Source organism: Nomia melanderi, chromosome 9, assembly GCF_051020985.1.
Source record: "Nomia melanderi isolate GNS246 chromosome 9, iyNomMela1, whole genome shotgun sequence".
NCBI classification, from domain to species: Eukaryota; Metazoa; Arthropoda; class Insecta; order Hymenoptera; family Halictidae; genus Nomia; species Nomia melanderi.
In genome coordinates this window covers 587,161-609,319 of record NC_135007.1, presented here as the reverse complement: position 1 = coordinate 609,319, position 22,159 = coordinate 587,161, and the positions used below count along the sequence as shown (strand labels likewise).

General features: G+C 31.0%; 3 protein-coding genes across 15 annotated transcripts in view; 1 reads left to right on the top strand and 2 right to left on the bottom strand.

Moving 5' to 3' along the window:
• LOC116431209 (uncharacterized) overlaps window positions 1-14,893 on the bottom strand; it is a 268,246-nt gene extending 253,353 nt beyond the window's left edge. For 2 of the 9 annotated variants that reach the window (XR_012999363.1, XR_012999364.1), the window contains exons 1-2: window positions 14,581-14,893; window positions 2,869-2,923 (exon numbers count right to left, since the gene is read on the bottom strand). The gene's annotated coding sequence lies outside the window, so the exon portion shown is untranslated. Of the gene's footprint in view, window positions 1-2,868; window positions 2,941-14,580 lie in introns of all 9 variants that reach the window. The other 7 variants (XR_004235868.2, XM_031986308.2, XM_031986300.2 and 4 more) reach the window with 5 other exon arrangements.
• A 767-nt stretch (window positions 14,894-15,660) lies between these two features.
• Window positions 15,661-16,737, top strand: LOC116431207 (cytochrome c oxidase subunit 5B, mitochondrial). Its single transcript, XM_031986298.2, has 3 exons — window positions 15,661-15,830; window positions 15,973-16,049; window positions 16,356-16,737. Exons 1-3 carry the CDS (start codon window positions 15,746-15,748, stop codon window positions 16,563-16,565), a joined length of 372 nt encoding a protein of 123 aa, XP_031842158.1. The 5' UTR covers window positions 15,661-15,745; the 3' UTR covers window positions 16,566-16,737.
• A 160-nt stretch (window positions 16,738-16,897) lies between these two features.
• Window positions 16,898-22,113, bottom strand: LOC143174918 (cyclin-dependent kinases regulatory subunit). Of its 5 annotated transcripts, none has more exons than XR_012999414.1 (4): window positions 21,963-22,113; window positions 21,569-21,696; window positions 18,325-18,967; window positions 16,898-17,412 (listed from the first exon to the last, which is right to left on the bottom strand). XR_012999414.1 is itself a non-coding variant. In XM_076370816.1 (4 exons), exons 1-3 carry the CDS (start codon window positions 22,019-22,021, stop codon window positions 20,246-20,248), a joined length of 261 nt encoding a protein of 86 aa, XP_076226931.1. In that variant the 5' UTR covers window positions 22,022-22,113; the 3' UTR covers window positions 18,830-18,967; window positions 20,234-20,245. The 5 variants fall into 5 exon arrangements, 4 of the variants coding, with proteins under 4 accessions (XP_076226929.1, XP_076226932.1, XP_076226931.1 ...); XM_076370816.1 differs by lacking the exon at window positions 16,898-17,412 and adding an exon at window positions 20,234-20,319 and having other exon boundaries at window positions 18,830-18,967; XM_076370814.1 differs by having other exon boundaries at window positions 16,898-18,967.
• Between the last annotated feature and the right edge of the window lie 46 nt (window positions 22,114-22,159).

The following is a 22,159-nucleotide window of genomic DNA, read 5'->3' as shown; positions in this document are numbered from 1 at the left end:
TGTCGATAATCCCATCATATTTGAAGAATTTATGCAATTACGAGGTAATAAGGTGGCTAAGGAAGAGACTCTACCTCTTACTTCGTCTCCAGAAAAACTGAACCAACCAGTATTATTGTCTACTATTTAAATGAAACTACCTTCTATATATTATGTAATATAAGTATTTTTTAACTAAATTTTATATTCAAGTTAGTTGTCGGTGATATTAGAGTCAGATTTAGTTTAGATTTAGAATGAAAAACATAATGTTAAACTTTAATCAGAATTATTATTTATGGAAATTAGAAAAATAGCAACGCGCTGAAGCCATAATAATAATTGGAATGTAAGTTTACATACAGAACAGACTCGTAAAATTCTCATTTACAAATGTCTAGTGTAACATTGGTCAGATATGTGAAATTAGATCAGAGAAAAGTGGATTAAACCATATATTTTTAGTTTCGCGATATTTAAAGGTTTGTGTTTGAATAGATTAAAGGATAGTTTTATAATACAGTAAACGAAGTTTCTATAAGAACACCATGATTTCCTGTAAAAATTTGATTTATTTTACAATTACTTGCTATTGGCCTAGTAAAATGTTTCGAAAACTATAGTATTATTATTGTGAAATGGTAAGTGTGTATATACTGGTGGGCACTTTTTAAACAAAAATGTTATTATGTTGACCGAAGCGAGGTCGAAATTTCTGTAAGAACAGTATTATTTCCTCAATTCTGTCATGTCATTTGTACAAGAAACATTACTAAAATCTCAGTTTGAATAGTTATTGAAATTATTATATTCATTAAAAGTAAAATTTTATAATAATATCCTGTTTTGTGTAATAGTAAATTATATTCTCGATTTTCTATTCTAGAGTAGTGCAGAAAGTGAATAGATTTAGTACTTGTACATATCACTTTCTAAAATTGGACGATATATATGGAAAAATCATTAATCTGGTGGTAATCAAACATTATCAAAACGAGATCATTCTCAATTATTTAAGGAAATAACAAGTACTAGTACAACTGCTAGTGAAATAAGGAGAATTCTGCATCTTCCTGTAACTATGCAGCGTATTCAGCAAATATTATATATAAGATACACGGTTAAAATGGACAAAAAACATAATGAAACCACCTCCTGTACAGGAACATAAAAATGCAAGATTAGAATTCGCGGAATACCACCTAACATAGAACGAAGAATGGAAAACAGTAATATTCTCCGGCGAAATGAAGTTTAATCTAGACGGTCCGAGTGGTTATAAGCATTATTGATATGACTTACGTAAAGATAAAAGGCTAAGTATGAACAGAAATTTCGTTGGTAGAACTTTAATGGTTTAGGTGGCATTTAGTTATAATTCAAAGACTCCAATATGCAAAATTCGACACGAATGAATGCGAACAAATGCATTGATTTGTTAGATAATATTTTAATTTCAATAAGATAACGCACTTATACATAACGCCAAGAGGACTGAAGAATGGTTTGTAAAAAAAGATTTACCCCTTATGAAGTGGTCTTCGTGGTCTTCCCATTAGAACCCTATAGAAAATCTATGGAGAATCTTGTCACGTGCAGTATATAACAATGCGAAACGATATAAAAATATTAGAGATTTAGAAACTTCAATAAGACGGGAATGGAAAAAAATTGAAAAATCAGCTCTACAAAAATTAGTAAGTAGTACGAAAAACGGAATATTTGAATTATTAAAAATAAGGGTGTCAGTATTCGTTATTAAACAACGAATTTAGATTTATTTAGCCAATGTAAATACGAATTGAAAAGACTGTACTTATCGAAATTTCGCCACGATCTTTGACGCACCAATGTAATACTTTGTTCACAAGAAAAATAGAACATTTTTGTCAGTTCTGTATTTCAATTTGTTACTTTCTGTCACCCCGTAATTACATCCCCGCATTTCTCTTGCACTCTCTTATAAAAATTCTAGATTCTTTTTTTAAAATAATAGTGTTCTTATAGAAACTTCATCCACTGTACGTAATAAAATATTTTAGACAATGTTTTGTCCTGAAAAATGAAAATTCATTATGACTGTGTAATGTTGTGTGTAACTTATAAGAAAATATGATTTCTGATACTTCAAATGACTTAAATCGTTTTCAAATTTATTAAGGGCGCGTATGTCTCTCGCCTGAACCAATGCCATCCCTCAATAAAAAAGAAAATTATTAATGTTTATAATCGAGTATGTGGTTACTTACTAATCGAGAATGCGTTGGAAACAGTGAAGTTCTTTCCTTCAAATTGTAAGAACATATTTTTATAAATATCCTGGAACCTAAAGCGGAGCTGCAGTAAAATACATAGGAAAAAGATGTTCAGAATCAAGTTCCCAGCAACACATTTCAAGGCCACCAAAATCAGCGAGGAATCGCTGATATAAATAATTACCACATTTTCTTCGATCATTTACCATTTTTCGAAAACTAAAGTATAATAAGAGATTATTTTTGTAAGCAGATTTGTGACTTAATATAGGAATGCACTTATAAGTCATCCTGTATACACAATACACTAATCCGTGTTCACGAATGTACCCACGCCATTGGTTAGTCATGCACTCGATTCAACTTCATTGAAAATTAACACCTAAGTAGGTCAACCAACCGGAACCTGACCACCAAACCATGAATTAGTATTATAGACGGAAACTAAATTTCCGATCACCTTACCAAGGTTAAAAGAGAGAAAAAGCTACCGATCACATATAAATATATCAAGATACCATATTTTACAAAAAATTACAGAGAACTGCAGTGTGTGATACACCTTAACCTCCCATAAGCAATGTATAGAAGAAATATGTGATAACTGCATTTCAATGCACTCATATTTACTCACAGAAATAATATTCCTGGCCCTATGCCTGGCTTGTTGTAGAGATGGCTTAAAAACGCTGGAAAAAAGTAAATTCTGTTCCATATCAAAAATTGTCACAATCGCTGTCAGAACTCGTAAATCACGTCGGGTGTCTTTTTTTTTAACCATTCATATTTGTAATATAGAGTGATCCACTTAACACTTGCAAACAAAAGACCCGATACAGGAATTGCAGCTCGCTGAAACTGCACAATTTCGGGTCCAGGCGGTGGAAATTAACCGAGCAGAATAAGCAGGAGAAAGCTATCTGCTTTCAGGAATTGACTCAAGCACAGCCCGACAAAGGCAGAGAATCCATCCGGTGAACGGAAGCAAGATAGACAGTCCGTCAAGCATCGAGAGTCGAGACGCAGGACTTCAAATCTAAACATGCGATGAAGAGCCCGTGAATTTCTGAGATTGTTGTAATTAAAATAAGTCGAAACACGAGGGAACTCGGACTAGTTTTACCGACTTAATGTAATTAATGAAATTAAAGGTTCATTTCCCTCAAGTCGATAAAACTAAACCAATTTACGTCATGTTTGGATTTATATTAATGGGAAGAATCTCAGCATTCCATCGGTACAACGATTGGAAAGGTAAGGTTAAAATGATTGCAATTGAAATTTTCTTTATTACATGTTTATACTTGACGCGTGCGGCATCTCTGTGACCTACGTCTGTTTCTCTTCCTCTCATTGTATACATTTTCTACCCCTGTTTGCTGAGACCACGTTACACTGAGCTCGAGACAGTGAGTAGTGGGAGAAGAGTGGGGATGGTGCAGTGGAATTACGGAGAAGTGATTTCTGTGGAATTTAAGCGAGCATCACTGTACCGTCCGTTGCAGCGAACCTGGCACTCTCATCTGAATGGTCAGATTCGCTGAGGCGCTCACGCACACTAATCAGATCGTGCGACAAATAGCATAAAGAACCGTTTCCGGGCTCGCAAATGGATTCCTCGAAGCGACTGTATCCGCCCCTGTAACGTCACGAGTGCCAGGTTTGCTGCAACGGACGGTACAGATTATCGATCTAATTTCAATCCGCTGTCAGTCCGTTTTCAGTTCGATCAAATATTCTTCAGTTGTTCATGACAGACGTGTTCACGCTGTGAATCCCGATCCGATTTCGGTCCAATCTCGCTCTATCTTCGTTGATCGAAAACAACAAACTTGAACGGAAAGAGGGCGGACCGACAGCGTGTATCGGGCCTCAACAGCATCACGTTCGTTGAATGAGATCGAAACTTGTCAGACTCGACTACAGAGAGAGGGTTCGTTCAACAAATTGTTTGACACTTAATTTTTCACCACTGAGCTAGTTTATGCTATTATCTGGCCAACCCTTTTGGTCCTACAAGAATATACACTGCCGTTCAAAACTATGCAAACACTTACCATTTTTATAAAATTTGTGATCCATACTATGTATTATACATATAAGTAAAGAAAAAGGTGGTAATGTGGATCCCTCGTGTTTCCATCAAATAACAAAGACGTCTAATAATTAAGGATATCTTTCAGTGCATCTACAATGTGTTGTAACGTATTGTAATATGGGATAAGGGTACCTAATATGGAATGGCACCTTATACAGACTACTAGTAATAGAAAATAATCATATCAATAGTTGAACTTCAATTGGAAATTTGAACGCGAATTCGTATGTCCAACGTATAAAAGTGAAAAAGACAAAAAAAATTAATATGATATAAATTCAAAAAAGGGAAAAATTTGTTCTCTTATTCTTTCTAATTCAATAAATATTCGTTTCTCATGATAAAAATGAGTTTTATTTATAAGTTATCTATGTGTTCTATATTAAGAGCCACTTTTTCAATCCGCTGTTTTTGACTTTATTTACATTTTTTACCGTGATTTGAAGACATTTAAATTGTTCCATTGTTATCAATTAGCATATGAATTTTTACTCATTTTTTTATGTTTTATGAAGGTTTTATTGAAAAATGCATATTTCTCGTTATGGTAAGTTTTTTAAATCGGGTGTTCCATATTAGTACATACGTAGATACCGTTAACCTATTTGATGAAAGGCTCATAGAATTGATATCCATTATGGAATTACATAATTATTGATATTTTTAAATATAAAAGTAAAACTTTCGAAGCCGCGCTTATTTGTGACTTTCGTTTTGTTGCACAAATGTATAATACATACATTTTATGGTAACTGATATTCGATGGACCAACATGGTAAAATATGAATTCAATGCTTTATATGTATTTACCAGATTATGGTCACACAGTAAGTGTACATTGTATGAAAAAGGAAAATATCGTGAAATATTTGTATGTCAGTAGAAAAATTTGTTTTATTCGTGTACCTTTGATGTAACGATATTACAAAGAATGATTTTTATAATTTCTGTTAATGAGACAAAAAACTAGCAGGCTACATAGTAATGTTACTAACTGTTGATTGATACATTTGTAGTTTCCGGAAATTCGTCCATTGTACATAAATGATTCGTCTTAGAAAAACGGTAAACACCGTCGAAGTTGGATGTAGTTGTTCATATTTCAGTTTCTTGAAATATGGTGAGAAATAACTGCGGTGAAAAGATAGCACACTTGTGTTACTTCCATAACAAATATGTATAGTTTCCTTCGATAGTTCTACGAAATGATGCGTGTTAAATCGTTTGTTACACTAATCGCAGGAGATTATTGCACATTGGTAGCCATGGGGAAAGGAAAGAAATTAAGCCAAGAAAAAATTCATACAGCTCTTAACTAGTTAACTGCGTTTGACGAGTATACACGTCATCTTAAAACTCTAAGTAGTGTTTACTTTTTCAACAAAGGATTATTTCTTTTTTTAGACAAACATATAATTTTTTTTCGTTTCGCTTAAATTTCTCGTTAAAATATGTTAGAAGAACATATAGCTTGCATTCGACGAGTATGCACTTTATTATTCGATTTTATCGTGTGCATAATAAAAAATTTTGGAAACTAAATTCTGAAAAAGCTAAGAAATTATGGACAAGAGAAAAATACTGGTAGACCGTCTGCATTAATACATGAAAAACGAGCAGTTCTTCGTGCTGGCTCTAATTCCTCTCAAACAGCAAAACAAATTGCTCGAGAAGTAGCAATCGAAACTAACGTCAGAACAGTGTGTCCTATTATTCAAACATGTGAACATCTTGTACAGAAAACAATTCAGAAGAAACTGCCATTTATAGCAAAATACCAAGCGGATCTCGTTTAACACTTTCAAGCCGGTATGTACCACCGGTGATACACATGTAATTTATAGCATTAAAATAAATCAATGTTAGTAAGTCAATTATTTATTAAATTGTTTATTAACATTTAGCCACAATTAGCAACTGAAATTAGAAAATTAGACACGTAACAAAATAATACACTCCAATATAATTTTTGCAAATGAGATAAAAGCACCAATAGTTGATCAGTTAAGAAAAATTGTCTGCGTAAATAATAGTAAACGCTTGTTCCTTTATTAAATAAAGAGTCTCTCTATGCGTGAAAATGCTGCTTCAACTTCTTCCATTATGTAACAAAGGGAACTTTTTTGAAATAGCTGTATTATCCAAATTTCATAGACATTTTTGAAAATTCAAATCTTGCGTTAGAGTAAAACCAAGAACACTAAAGGCAATTACTTCAATATCGTTCATTTGCAACCATTATGAAAAATTAGAAATAAGAGGACAAAAACAAATGAAAAGAGGTTAATTCCGTGTTGGTAATTAAAGGCATACAACCAACGTCAATAGAATAAACTATTAGTTTCTACGATAAACAATTTAATTCGGGTAAAAGTGTTTCGCGCCTTTATTAACAGATTATTATGTTTAAAGATCTTATCTTTTACATTTACATTTGAAAAATGCTCAACTACTGATACCAGGTAAATTATTGGTGCCTTTACCTTATTGTTATTATTGCATTATTTTAATTTATTATTAAATTACTTACATTATTGTTGTATTATTTAAACTTTGCAAAAGAGCACACTCAATGAAAGAAAAGACGGCAAAGTATAATATTATATTTTCTGATACAAAAAGATTTAATTTAGACGGCTCTAATGTCTTTAATTATTATTTCCATGGCATTAGAAAAGGAAAGTCAGTTATGAACAGCAACTGATTATAATTGACGAATAGATGTAAGTTCATTGATTACTGAATGACTGCTGTGACGTATACAAAATTAATTGAAGTGTAAATTAGAGATCACGCTACTCGTGTTGGAGGTAGAAATGTTACATTTCAACATGTTACAGTGCAACCGTCTATAAACCAGCAATTGTGAGAGATTTCTTTGTATCTTAAAAAATGACTGTTCTCTCTTGGCCTTCAAGGTCCTCTGATCTAGACAAGATTGGAATTTGTTAGGAAGAACTGTCGCGAGCGGTTTACGCCGACAATCGATAATATAACACCATTCAAGAGTATTCAAGAATGACGAAAACTTTCACCAGTAAAAAAAGAAAAAGTTGTATAAATCATCAATTCATACAGAAGAATGGAAGTTGAACTCATTATTAGGTACAGGAACTCTATCAATTTAGTTATTTATTTGAAAAATTTAATTTCTTTCAATCATTATTTTGAATGTGCTATCTTTTCGCCGTTGACATATTTAATATTTATTGTAAAACATACGAGCCATATTAATTACTTTTACGTTTAATAGCTTATTATGTTATATTCGATGAATTCATATTTATACCGTCCATGGAAGATTAAACACAAATATAAGATTTGTTAAAAATTATTGTCGTGCCTTCTTTAAATAGCGTGCCATCCAATAGTGTAAATATTAAACTCAATTAGACCTTTCTTCTTTTTTTTTCTTATTAATTTACCCACATTACACGCACACATTTCAAGCAATTTAAATTACAAATCCGATTTTAAAACACCACCCTTTTCTTTGTCTTATTATCCTCGAACTCGATGAATTATCCTTGATGACTACATTACTTCAGTCCAGTGTTTTGTTTTGTATACATTAGTATAGGTGAATAATGAAAACTAATTGTCAGAATACTATTTGGATATAACTATTCTACATTTTATTATTACCCGTGAGATATTTAACGAATATCTCAAAATTTAATATTTATCAAAGATTTCATATTTTTCTTTAAGGCGGCATAAGAAATGATCATATACTTTTAAGCGGTAGTGTAAAAAAATTATTACTTATTCATCCTCAAAGCCTTATTTCGAAAGCGGCATGTAGTAGACTTTTTAATTGTACAAAAAAAGTACTGTTACACATTTATAATATATTGAAAGACCAAAGACTGGATCGAAAGACTGAATAGAGTCGTTTTCATTAACAACAATTTTCTAATCAATTAATCCAATGTTTCTATTATAATATGATTAATAATAACAAATTTAGATTCAGCTAATTAACGTTAAACTAAGTTACGCAAAGGCAAAAAAGAAATTTGTAATTGCATTATGGAAACATTACCACCGACTGGAAGTACTTTCACGTTGAAAACGAGTCCAATTGCGCTACAAATTGGATAATAAATATGAATCAGGTCAATATTGGAAAATGTTACTCGAAGCTCACCTTGTCTCTGGCCAAGGCAAGCGCGAGAGACCTGACGTTGCATAAGTATAATAATACAAGTGTCACGATCAGATCGTCGCAAGAATTTTCAAATATTATTCTCTAATTACTTGAAATATAATTTGAAAAATAATCTATTTTTGAAATAATGTAATTAGGTAACGTAAAACAACTTTACAAAAATTCTGCTATGTAATTTTGTTCATTACGAAGAAAAATCACACACGGTCGGGTATAAAATTAAGATACAATGTCTAGTTAACGTTAGTATAAATTTTACTTATACGTTTTGCAACATTCAGTAAACAACAAGGTTTCAGTGAAATAATATTTGATTTTAAAATTACCGTCCGCCGACCGTAATTTGACCGACCACCTACAAGCTAAAAACTCACAAAGGCAAGGAGACTCTTCTACTTACAAGGATGTTCGCGTCAATAGCTACAGAAGAGCATTTCTTAAACTATGGCGCGCAACCCCTGATCGGGTCGTACAGCGAAGTGTTGGGGTCGCAAGAATTTAATTTATTATTACACGCAGAAGTAATATGGATGTCAAGAGGGCTAAGTTTAAGAAGATTATTAAAAGACAAAATTATTATATTTTTAACCGAACAAAAATCTGATCTTGCTGCTCTTTTTTCAGAATGACTTATGGTTATCAAAGCTGTGCTGTTTGTCAGATATTTTTGAAAAACTAAATGATTTCAACTTGCCCGTTCAAGAGAAAAATAGCAGTATATTTACTTCGAATGATAAAATTGAAGGTTTCATTAAAAAGATCAACATTTAGAAGAATAGGGTGGAAAGTAATTAATTCGGAATATTTTCGACTATCGACAGTCTTATAATTGAAAATAATAATTGTGACTCTTTAACTGCAAAAATGATTATAGAGCATTTAAAAACTTTAGAAACACATTGTTGCTTTATATCGAATTTTGATTTCAAAAAGTTATCTTGTATTCAAAACCCAGTTATGATTGACATTAATGAGGCTAATCACCTGTCGAATTGACCTGTCGAAAAAACCCAAGTGGAATTTGTTGAGCTATCGAGCGACTTAAACTTAAAACTTGAGTTTCCACAAAAATCCTCGACTGAATTTTGGATCGGAGCTAGAACTGAATTTACCATAATTTCTGAAATGGCATTAAATGTTCTTCTGCCATTCAGCACTACATACTTATATTAAACGACTTTCTCAACTTTAACGTTTATTAACACTAAAACTACCGAGCAATCGGAATGATTTATTTCCAACTTTTTATAAAAATTAAGAGTCTCCTAGTCTTGTACCTGTACAAATACACGGATGTAATTGCGAAATAAAATAAAATACTTGCGAAATAAAAAGTCTGAGGTGGGTCAATTTGACCCATCCGGTAATTTTAATGTTAAATCTAAATATCATTCAAAGTTGAAAAATGTTGAAGATGCTTTACGTGCAAGTCAAATATTGCACCAAGATTTAATTTGTTAAGCAGCAAAAACAAACACATCCATCTCATTAAAATGTGACTTTCTTCATTCATTTTTGTATACGTGTAACAAATTCTAAAACTATTTCTTCTCATATGTATATTGTTTACCAAAGAAATAAATTATTTATGGGAAAATATTTATTTTTATATCTTTATTTTATATTTAAATAATCTCGATGATAAAAAGGGGTCATGAATGAAGAACGTTTAAGAACCGCTGCTATAGAACAACAGTGACATCTCGGTTTGAACATATGTTGTTCTTGACCAAGCCGCGTGACGAAGAAAGCAGCCGGAATAAAATGCGATGAAGTGAGATGTAACGAACATCGGCATTGAATTTCGTTTTAGCGGTTTCTTATGTTTATGGAATCCTGAGGACACAGATGCCTGACTACTATATTTCCTGGCAAGACCGAAATGGAACGTGCAGCAGAGTCCCCTTGCCCTTGTGTACTTTTAGCCTGTTGAGTAGTTGGCTAACTTACAATCAGTGGACAGTACTTTAACCCATTTGCAACATCAGGAAGTATCAAAAAAGTGATAGTGGCCAGGAAAATTGAGCTGAGGTATGCATACGCTAATAATGCACATTAGTTAACCCTTTGCACTCGAAAATCTTTTAATAGATATGTTCAACACTCTTTGATAAAATATAGACGATGTTTGTTGCAACTAATGTAACTAATTTAATCGATAAATTAAGGGACAAAAATATTTTACTTTCACATTTCACATAGTGATGCGTTATACAAAGTCCAATATTAAACATCAAACTTTATAATTTTACTGTATTAACCAAGTGGTGACTGAGACTTACCTCCCGAGTGGAAATGGGTTAATATTCGAATGGTTCTTGTGTTTAAGAATTCGAAGGTAAGGCATATTTACAAACACGGTAAACTGTTCCGACAATATTATGCCCTATCACATCTGTTACTATATTCCGATATTCCTGAAGTCTACTCACCATAATGGTACACAAAAGTAAAACGAGTTTCAGTATACGTCAATTTGTGTTTTTTCATAATGCTAAAGGAAAATAGTATAGACAAATAGTCGCCGTACTTAATACATTGTTGACTAATCAAGAGTTAACTCGTGTTTGCAGTTGCATTAGCTGTTTCAATTTTCGAAACGCAGGGCAATATAAAATGCTTCAAAAACAAAATATTCAAAGTTATATGAAAGATACGTCCAAAGATTCATTTCAATTCATTGTGTGTAAATAAAGTATATTGAAGTCTATTTAGACTGTCTCCTTTTATATTTAATTACGGAATAATAACCGGTGACATGGGATAGCTTCTGCGTAAGATTGCCCGTCAACAATGTGTTAATATAAATGAGAACACAGTAGGGAACATCGTTAAAAGACTGGGAAGTAAGTGCACCCCCAAACTACACGTAAGACCTTGAAAGAAAGTGGATATAATGATGGAGTTTCTCGATAGAAACCGTATATAAACGAAATGAATCGAAAGAAAAGATTTACATTTGGCTGAAGAGATTGTTTCAAAAGAGGACACGTTCCACGTGATAGAATCTGTCATTTTTATGATGAAATTAAATTTAATATTTTTGGTTCAGACGGACGACGAATGGTGTAGGTAACAAAGAACGAAGAATTTAAACTTCAAAATACAAAACGCAGTATAAAACGCAGAAGTGGAAACGTTCTTGTAAGGGAATCTACCTCAACGTTCGAGACGGGCGACTTAGACTTCACTGACAATATAATGGACAAAATCATATATTTGAACATTTTAAACAGTAATTTACACAAAAGTTTACACTTTCAAATGTTACCAAAACAACAATCCTAAACATAAGCCATGCATTCTGCAGAAATGTTTATTATTTAATTCCTCCAAATTATTGTGAGGCGGATTAGAAAAACCACAACATCAAAAGAAATGTTACAACAAAGTTTAGAAGAACAATGGGATAACATTGATAGGCAATATTTGAAAACAATAGTTTGTAATTATTGTACAAAATATTAAATTACTTTTTAGCTATTCAAAGTGACAAAAAATTATTTTCTTTTACAGCTGTCTGAATATTAAAGTAACTTTGAGATCAGACGTTATTTCATTTGAATCTGTTATTTACTAAATGTGTTGGCAATTATATAAATAAAATTTATACTAACGTTAATTAAGCATAGTACCTTAACGTTATATCCGCACTCACGTATACAAAATTCTATGTACTCGTAACAAAAGTTTTTCGCGATTATTTTGGAAACTAAATGACAGCTATATTTCTGTCACAGGAAAAGATTGTTCAAAATATGCGTTTCTTCTACGAATTATCAATCTTATGAAAATTGTTTATAAATTTCCAAACAGTACTTTTGTTTACCTATGTGTCAATAATCAACATTTTTTGTCATGCTCACTAACCTAAATATTAAAGTATTTACATTAATTATATTACTCGAACAAATTAAATATTTTTCAACGATTTCTTTTTCAATTCAACGATGATAGTATTTCTTGTAGCCTGTTTTGACCGTTTTACAATGCATCCGATATTATCATAAATAACGTATCAAACATTGTTATAAATGATTTATAAGCGAATTATAAATTAAAATGCTGACTAATATAAATTAATGCATCAACATTTTATCATAGTTCTGCATGGATATACATATACACTAATGAAAACAATTATAAAGCTCGCTTAATTTTTTGTATTGTTGTAATTTTTATCTGAGATTCGTTATTGTTTTTGGGTGCAGATACACTAAAATACATAACAAATGATATCCTAAAATTATTTTTTGCATTTCGTATGTGATTAATAAATTATTAAGATTATTTGGAAAAGCGCTGTTTCGCTGTTGAACAAAACTATAAATTCAAAAAATTTGTAAAAAATTGTTTATTTTAAATTACGTTAAATTGCAACAACAAAAACGTTTAAGAATGTGTTGCTGTACCATTCTGACTTATTACTTGGAAAATTTTCATGTTTATGCTAAGAAATGACTTTTTTATCAGCTTTCCTCAATTACTTTCTCCGCTTTATTTATTATTACTTTTAATAGATTATTCGTTGCATATCCGGTGAATTATTTTTATAAATAAGATGAATACTTTTTACGAACACCAGATATATCTAATTAAATGTGTTTGTCTTTATAATCGTGATAGTAACAGTTTAGCAGATACCGAAAATTTATTTTAATTGTTACTTTTTCGTACACGCGAACAACAAACTTCTTAACATTTGAAATATTTACAAGTTACGGAAGACCAAATTTTTTTATTCTTAATTAGACGTCGAGTTTTATTTGAGATAGAATTTTTGATTTTCTACATTCGGTGCCAATGAATTTATGTACCAACTGTAGTTGAGTAATTTAAAAACATGTATCTTTAAACTTGCGCGTGAAGGCGTATTTGCACGTGCAAGGTAAAATGATACAAATCATATTTTCGAAGAATCAAAATTTATGCTCTCTAGCATCTTTGGTCCACTGTGCAATACCAGCGGATGGCCGTAAGCATCATAGCGTGGATAATACGACAGCGCATGTAACACGTGTTTTCTAATCAAGTACTTACTTACATGTTATGATACGTAATTACATTTAACTTCGTATTTGTCTGCAATAAGTATATAAAATAATTGAATTTAATTCATTAGCGAGCACTGAGGCTTTCTTGCAACAGAAATACGCACAATAACAACAAAAAGTAACAACGGAAAAAATAATCAGAATAAAGAAAAAAGTAAAAACTTTAACACTTATCTACAGTGCCGGAAACAAGATCAACGCGGTTGCTAATTGTATTCGCATAGTTGCATATTCTGATTGTAAAATCGTTATATCTACAATTCTGACAAAAAATCCATTCTGAAGACCAGGATGTCGCGCAAGGGTCATTGTGACTGGCATTTAAAATTAAAATTGAGTAAAATAACGCAAAAAGTTGGTAGGAAAGTTACAAAATTATGTTGTTATTGATAGAAGCACATCGAAAATCCAAATACGACTGTACGACCGCCGCCGATTTTACTCATCCGTCTACCGTACAGACCGCCGACCGTGCTTGCCGGTCGTTGACTACAATTGACGCCTGTACCGAAGAAGTTAATCATGTTCTAGAATGTAACATCTCTATGCATAAAAATGACATGTTATACGCAAAATAAAACTGATCAGCCCTAAGTTTTAATAAAGTTAGAAATGTCACCCGATGGTTACTTTAATTCGTTACTTAAATTTCAAAAAATGGTTTTGCAGCATCCTTTTTAAAGTTATCGCAAATTACTGGCATCCCTTTTAATATTTTCATTTATTACTTACAGTAATTAAACAAATACAAAACATTGTACATAACCAAGGGAAATACGTATCTATTTCCAAAATTTGAATGGGTAGGTATATGTCGAAAATAAAAACATGTCACGTATGTTGTTTTCCTAACCACAGATGTAAAAACGAAGATACGATGTTGAAGGACTTGAGAAATTTAATGTGATTGATAAATAATCATCTTTGCAAACTTTCATTGATTTTCTATGGAAACACATGGAAATTCGAGCAGATCAAACAGATCAAAAATGGATAATAATAATTATCTATCGTTACACTCACCTCTCCTCGTAGAGTCGAATCTTCCGAACAGTGGCGTAAATCGTATTAAAAATTAGAAAATTTAGGGTTGACACCTACACCGGGCGGTCAGAGTACCTGTCCACCCCACCCCGACCACACAAATGTTATGAGCTTCGAGTGATTGGAGTGGGGTGGACAACTATTGTGACGAATAATAATGTGCCAACAACCACCAATCGCGCGATACGAGGATACCACCGGTACCCTCAATGCACAGCGTGTTACACACTACTAAATACACCTATCACTCGGCATATTCGATAGTATGAAACATGCGTCGTGATGTCATAGTCCCCACCAGCGGATATCGAACACCAATGAGCACGTATCAGTTCAGAAACTCACCATTGCGGCATCCAGTGTGGGAAACATAAAAGTCACATTCTTGCGCATAGCATTTGCCAACAGATCACGATAGGTTGGCAGCAATGACGATGCATAAACCACAAACAAGGTATGTAGATAAACTTAACACCAATAGAAAATTTTGTTACATTGATTTTGTTGCTCTCGAGAATTTTAGAGCCCACTTACTATTTTCGTGTTATATCGACTTAGGCTAAAATTGCACGACAGCGCTACAAGTTACAGGAAGTAAAATAAAAAATATTGATACACAGATTTATACAAAACTGTCCATATAGTGTATTTTTCTGTTTACTGCGGGGTGCTAAATCAGTGCCCGCGGGCACTCTAGTGACACTCCCCTCACAGAAAATTACCCTCCCCATAGATACTTTTACCTGTTGTATTGAACTCTACATAGAACTAATCACATACACAGTCTCGGGCAGCTCCTTGAGTAGAGGTAGTGGGGAAACGCTATTTTCGAGCTACTAGCGTGAGGGGAATAATTTTAAACACCTCCGTTCTAAGAGTAAGAATATTTTCATCAATAATCGGCTTAAATATATTTCCATTACCTACTACACCGTCTCACATGATCGTTTCTTCATTGGTCCATTTATGTTGACAAAAGCACATGAACGTTCCTAAAACCTTTGGTTACTACTTTCATGAGAATTCATCAAATTATCGATCGATTGAATAACATTCTTGAAGTTGACACTCTAGTTACTTTGGTAAGAATTGTTGTGTCAGTTGAGATCATTTTGTTCGGCGGAGTTCCAGCGTATTCTGAAAAATGGCGTTGTTACGCAGTCGTGCTATTTTGCAGACATGCAGACGATCATTCTCCCGTGCTACTCCATGTTTATATTCTAAAGAAGGTAAATTGTTACTTCTTTTATATAAATGGTTACAGAGATACTCGTTGTGAAGTTTATACGTTTTCATATTACGTAATGTAATATTACAATTTTATTAGGTCTTTGACATAAAAATTTGTTCTATATATATTAATTTTTGTAGAAACACTCCCTGATCCCCTTGAACTTGCCACTGGACTGGAAAAGCGAGAATTACTTGCTGCGGCAGCTGGCAATTTTGTAAGTTTAAAGATTATACTCCCCTCACATTTGCAATACATTTTATCTTTTGAAAATACCGATTTTCATTATATGAATGAGTATTGTTATGTTTCATATAATACTACTCAAATAAAACAAGAAAAACTAAATAAATTTCATAACACATTTTTTAGATATTATATAAATTACATAAACTTCATATTGCCTCCAAATTATTTTCAAATTAATAATTTAGCGTAATAGAAATTTTTAGTGTTTCTATAATTTCTCTAGATACTTTTACATTAGTATTTAATGTATTATTAATCATTTTTTAAATTTTAGGACCCATATTACATGAAGGGTATTAAAATATCACCAGATTGTACAAAGGAAAACCCAAATCTGGTACCCAGTGTATCTGAAAGTCGAGTTGTAGGATGTGTTTGTGAAGAAGATGCTTGTCACGTAAACTGGATGTGGTTACATGCAGGCCCACCAAAGCGATGTGAATGTGGATTTTGGTTTAAACTTGTTAAAAAGGAACCCCTTTAATGTGATTTCGAATTAATTAGTGAATTATATAAGGCATAGAATTTACATTATATTACATGAAAAGCTGATTTTATTTATTACCCTCCTGTATCCCACTTTTGTATCTTATAAAATTATGTATTAGCCACTATGAACCATAAATAATGAAATATACATTACATAGGTTTTAGAAGTATCTATATGAATAACAAAACAACAGTTATTTTATCCTTGTAAAAAAGTTATTTCATGAAGTTGGAAGATTGAAAATGCTTTTTTTTTTAAATAAAAGACTGTATCGAAAGGAAAATGTTATTAAGTATAAGATTTATTTTTATTTTATAAATACGCTTTATTCTAATAAAAATAAGACTTCAACTTTATATTTTATAATTCATCATGTTATATTACATTTAAAAACAAGTTCGACATGCAACAAATAACGAATGTTTTCGTAATGGTGCAGCGGACTAATAATATAAATTAATGGGAACTACTATGTTTCTTTAATGAATTCATTATAGTTTTGTACATGTAACTATCATTCTATACAAATGATATAACAGAAACGTTAATTATACAAATTTCATGTTACTTTTTTACTAAGTTTACGTAATCACGAATATTTTACAATAAAAAAGATTGTTTAACTTTCCCTAGACATATTAATATAAACAGCAAATCATTATAAAATATATTGTATCTTATCAATATATAATCTGTAAACTATCTTACGTTACAGGTGTAATCTCTATGCGCAATGATCTTCCATTTCAGATATATAAATAGATACTTAACCCTTTAACAAAACTTGACGAGTATACTCGTCACGAGAAAATGACCAATTTTTGCATAATGACAAGTATACCTGGAATGTGAAAACATTAATTACCTTTTGCTATGAACATCAAAATTTTCGTAAAACTTGCAAGATATATTTCTTTTGTTAGAATAAATGAATCAAATGGGCAGTAGCTTTATTTTTACGTAAGAAAATATTTTTATTTTCAACGAAAATAAAATAACACTGCAGTTGCTTGAGTTATCTCTTGTGAAAACTATATACACGAACTGCGTCTTATGCTTGGAGAAACGAATGCGTATTTCTCTTGAAGCGATTAACTCTTTAACGGTGGATTTCATTTTAAAATTCTTTATTTGCATGTATAATTGAAAACAAGCGATGACGAGTATACTCATTAAACACTGTTAAAGAATTAAGTATTTGATAATTAAATGAAAAAAGCCAAGGATGTGTCTTGTAAAACATTTCCTTATGCCATCCTAAAAATATGTTTCTAGCTATGGTGGCAGAGAAGCGTCAATATGTTCGTGAGTTAGCTGTATATTACATTATAAAGTACAAAATTTGAATGAATTTTAATGCTAGTATGAACGAACGAATATATTGTTGAGCAAATTAATTGGAAACGAGTTAATGTAACGAAATCAGCTTTTTTGGGTAACTTCCCAAATGTATCGATTATTAGTTTCTGTTCCGTCGTCCTCCTTGCCACGCTCGGACAATAGAAAGAATAATAAAATTATCAAATTATGTATCGGAGACAGCTTTAAAGGCATGCGCTCCGGAAGATAACGACACATAGGAAAGGAATTTAAATTATGAAGTTTTTGTGACATTTAAGTACACTCTTGTTTTGTTAATTAGAAAAAGAGTGACTAAAATTCTTAGTGTCATTTTCACGTGATAAGCTTTGCTTCATAAAAAATCTCTCGTTATTTTTTGTTACTTTTCTAAATTGAAATTTCTATCACTTACGCTGAAGAACTGAGTCCAAGTATTCAAAGACACACTCAACATTTATATTCCATTAAAGATCTATCAAGTTTCAACACTCTAACTAAAAAACCGAAACTTTCAACGATTTTTAGGAGTAAAAAATATCATCTGACTATGCTAGTATTTTGTTCATTCGTTGTTAACATCAGTCTACAATGTTTCCGATCCTGAATATTCCGATCCAATAACATTTACATTTTTCGCTCTATCTTATTGTATATACAATAATTATCTTTCACAAAATTGTGGAAGTTAAAACAATTAAGTTGTATATTGATCTGAATTTTTAAAGTATTCAATATTTACAAGTTATAATCTTTTGTGTTTCAAAAATATTCTTAATATTCGTATTTACATACACAATATCCACGTATAACATTTAATTATATGATACGACGATTATAATCCAAAATTCATTAATATTCACAAAAACATGATTGTCATTGCATTATTACTAATCTATAATTCACCTAATTTTCGTTAATCCGCTATACTTCATGTAGATTCTACTAAATACCATTTAAATTGTTGTATACTCTTTGAGGCTCCCTCCGAAAATTGTTAAAACTCGAAGTTGTTAAAACATCAGTCCTTGGTCTACGAAACAGTAGCACGTGAGGCTCTATAAAATAATTTAAATTAATTATCATTCATATGATCTATCAAAATATGTGAAATAAACGCAAATAATTTAACTGTATCTTTATTAGCGCTTCAATAAATAATATGTATTCATTATTAAAGAGGTCATTAAAAAATGCATATTTTATTTAAAATATATCTGTTTTTTATGCTATAGCATAATAAAAAAAACTTAATAACCTTTAACACGTGTAAATGATTTAATATTTATTGTATTTGTTCAATGTGTTTAATACAGAAGATGTTTTCTTTTCAAAAAATTGTAAATCAATTTGTTTGTGCGGACAACGCCCCAGATGCGTTGAGCATTCCCCTTACTTTTATTGGAAGAGAGGGGATATCGTTTAACACGAAAAGTTCATGTAATAACTACATTTATTTTATGATATTCTATTCATGAATAGAAACATAATTTTAGAATTTATATTTTAAATTTTAAATAAATGATTTTATATCGCTTATTTGTTGTATATGTTAATTATTAAATTTAAATATTAAATATAAAGATTGTGTCTTTGAATTAGTACATTGTTCGAATTTTGTTTATGGTAAGTAATGTTTATTTAATTTCCATTTTATTTTATTATTTTTGTTTTGTTTTATACATATATATGTATGTAATGTTCCTGTAACTCAATGAAGATAATATAATTGTATATTAGTATAATTATAATTTGAATATTTTTTTATTATAAATTAACATTTCAGACAATGTCTTCTAATGATGAATTTCTTTCATGTACCTCTCAACCAAAAATGAAAAGAAGAAAGAACTCGGACAAGGAAAGACTACAACTTCAAAACTGTCTAGAAATTAAGGGAAAATTAAAAGAATATTACTTTTCTGAAGATGAGCACATAGAAAAGAATTCTAATAAGGATGGAACTACTTTTTACCCTAAAATTGTGTTAGGTATTGAAGAATGGTCGAATGACCATCCTCAAAGAAATTTTATACAGTTTATTGGAAAACCAGGATTAAAAAAATCAGTTCAAGAGCAAACACCTTTCTCTTACTTTTCTCTCTTTTTTACCTCAACATTTCTGAAACTTTTAGTGACAGAAACTAATGCATATGCAGAAATTTTATTTTTACAAGAATATGGAGAAAGAACAAGAATTTCCGATTGGAAGGACACTTCAGTAGATGAAATAAAAATCTTTTTAGGAATACTATTTTTAATGGGCCTAATTAGAATAAATCGCATGAACGATTGTTGGAAAAAACATTATTTATTCAATCTACCTTTCGGAAAATTTATGGGGCGTGACCGCTTTTTATTGCTCTTAAGATGTCTTCACTTTGACCGGTTACAACATTCCTCTGATAATCTACATAAAATAAATACAGTAATTGATTATTTCAATTACAATATGGATACAATTTATAGTCCTAGTAGGAACCTTTTAATAGAAGATAGTATGATTTTTTGGGCAGGACAATATAAGAAACACAAATATAGATTAAAATTGCACACTTTATCAGAACCCTGTGGTATAATTAATGAATTATATTTACACTTTTTAAGTAACAAAAATGCAGAGGACAAACATTGCGTACAAAAAGTTGTACACAAGTTATTAGAAGGAAAAATAGGTCAAGGGCATGCAATTTTTATGAGCAGTTATTATAGTAGTGTACCATTAATTAACAATCTTTTTATAAAAAAAACTTATTGCACAGGAAACGTAAATCCAAATAAAATCAATAACTTACCAGAGATAGTTAAAAAAAAGTTGATTAAAGGGGAATGTGTTTATAAATACAACAACCAAGGAGTTTGTTGTTGCAAGTGGAAGGATAAAAAGAATACATATGCTATTTCAAGTGAATTCGGAGGGGAACTTGTAAAGATTGGAAATAAACATGGAATGGAAAAGAAGAAACCAAAACTTATCAACGAATATAATAAACAAATGCAAAATAGATTGGATAGACAAGATCCAATGCTATCATATTATCCTTTGACACATAAGTTTCTGCAATGGTACAAGAAGTTAGGCATACATATCATCCATATAATGCTCAATAATGCCCATTTTTTTTACAACAAGTACAATGGCGGTACAAAGAAAGATTTGCATGATTTTCAGTTTGAGATTGTTTCGACATTATTACCACCGCCGGAACAAAATATTCCATTGTTTTCGCCACAGTTTAAAATACATTTACCTGAATTGCTTCCTAAAGGCATAAATAATAGAACTATGAGGAAAAGATGTAAATTATGTAATGATAAAAAGAATATTAGGCTAGATACAATTTATCATTGTCCAGATTGTCCATCAAAACCAGGTTTATGTCTATCCCCATGTTTCAGAGAATTTCATAACTATAAGTGAAGTATTATAATTCTATTATTACATACTTCCAGTGAATTTATAATATTTGTAACATAAAAACAAATTGTTCTGACATATTAAGACTGATATTTGATACAAATGATTTTTTTGCTTTCTTTTTACTCTTATTTTAGTGTTAATTTTATTAAAATAAATTCTTATATGTTTCAAGTTATATGATCGCAATTTAATTTATCAATGCTCATTTCTTTCAAAGAAATGTTTTTGAACTACATACCTGGTACATGCATCATATAATGAACCCAACCAGGACTTTGTTGAACTCCTAAATTTCTCCACTCAGTTTCTGACATAAGATGTGTTTTTGGAACGTGTCTTGCTAAATCAACTGGTAAAATCACATGTCTGGAGAAGTAAATAATAATTTAAAAAGAAGTTATAATTCTTGTAAGTCTGTTATTATTAAAACATTCATATTTAATTAGAAAAAGGCTTTAATTATATTAAGTATAATAATAGCATTACTTTAAAAATGATTCCATTTTTATATGAAACAAAATACTAAAGTTTTCACTTTATTATGAAAAAAAGTAATTTGTAAATGTCAATTACATCGAAGTCAATATTAATGTCAGTATTTGTATATAAACTACAAATATTTGTATACACACCTATACTCATATTTATCGTCGCTGTATTTTTCAGAATATTGGATTTGATCAATTGGCATTTTGAATATCGTATTTTGATGATTCAAAAATGCTAATAAATTTTATTTTTAAAAATAAATAAAATTGTTGTCATAACAGCCGTATATAGATGTACAATTATACTATCTTCTCTGCTCTAGTAGATAAAGTTTTATACG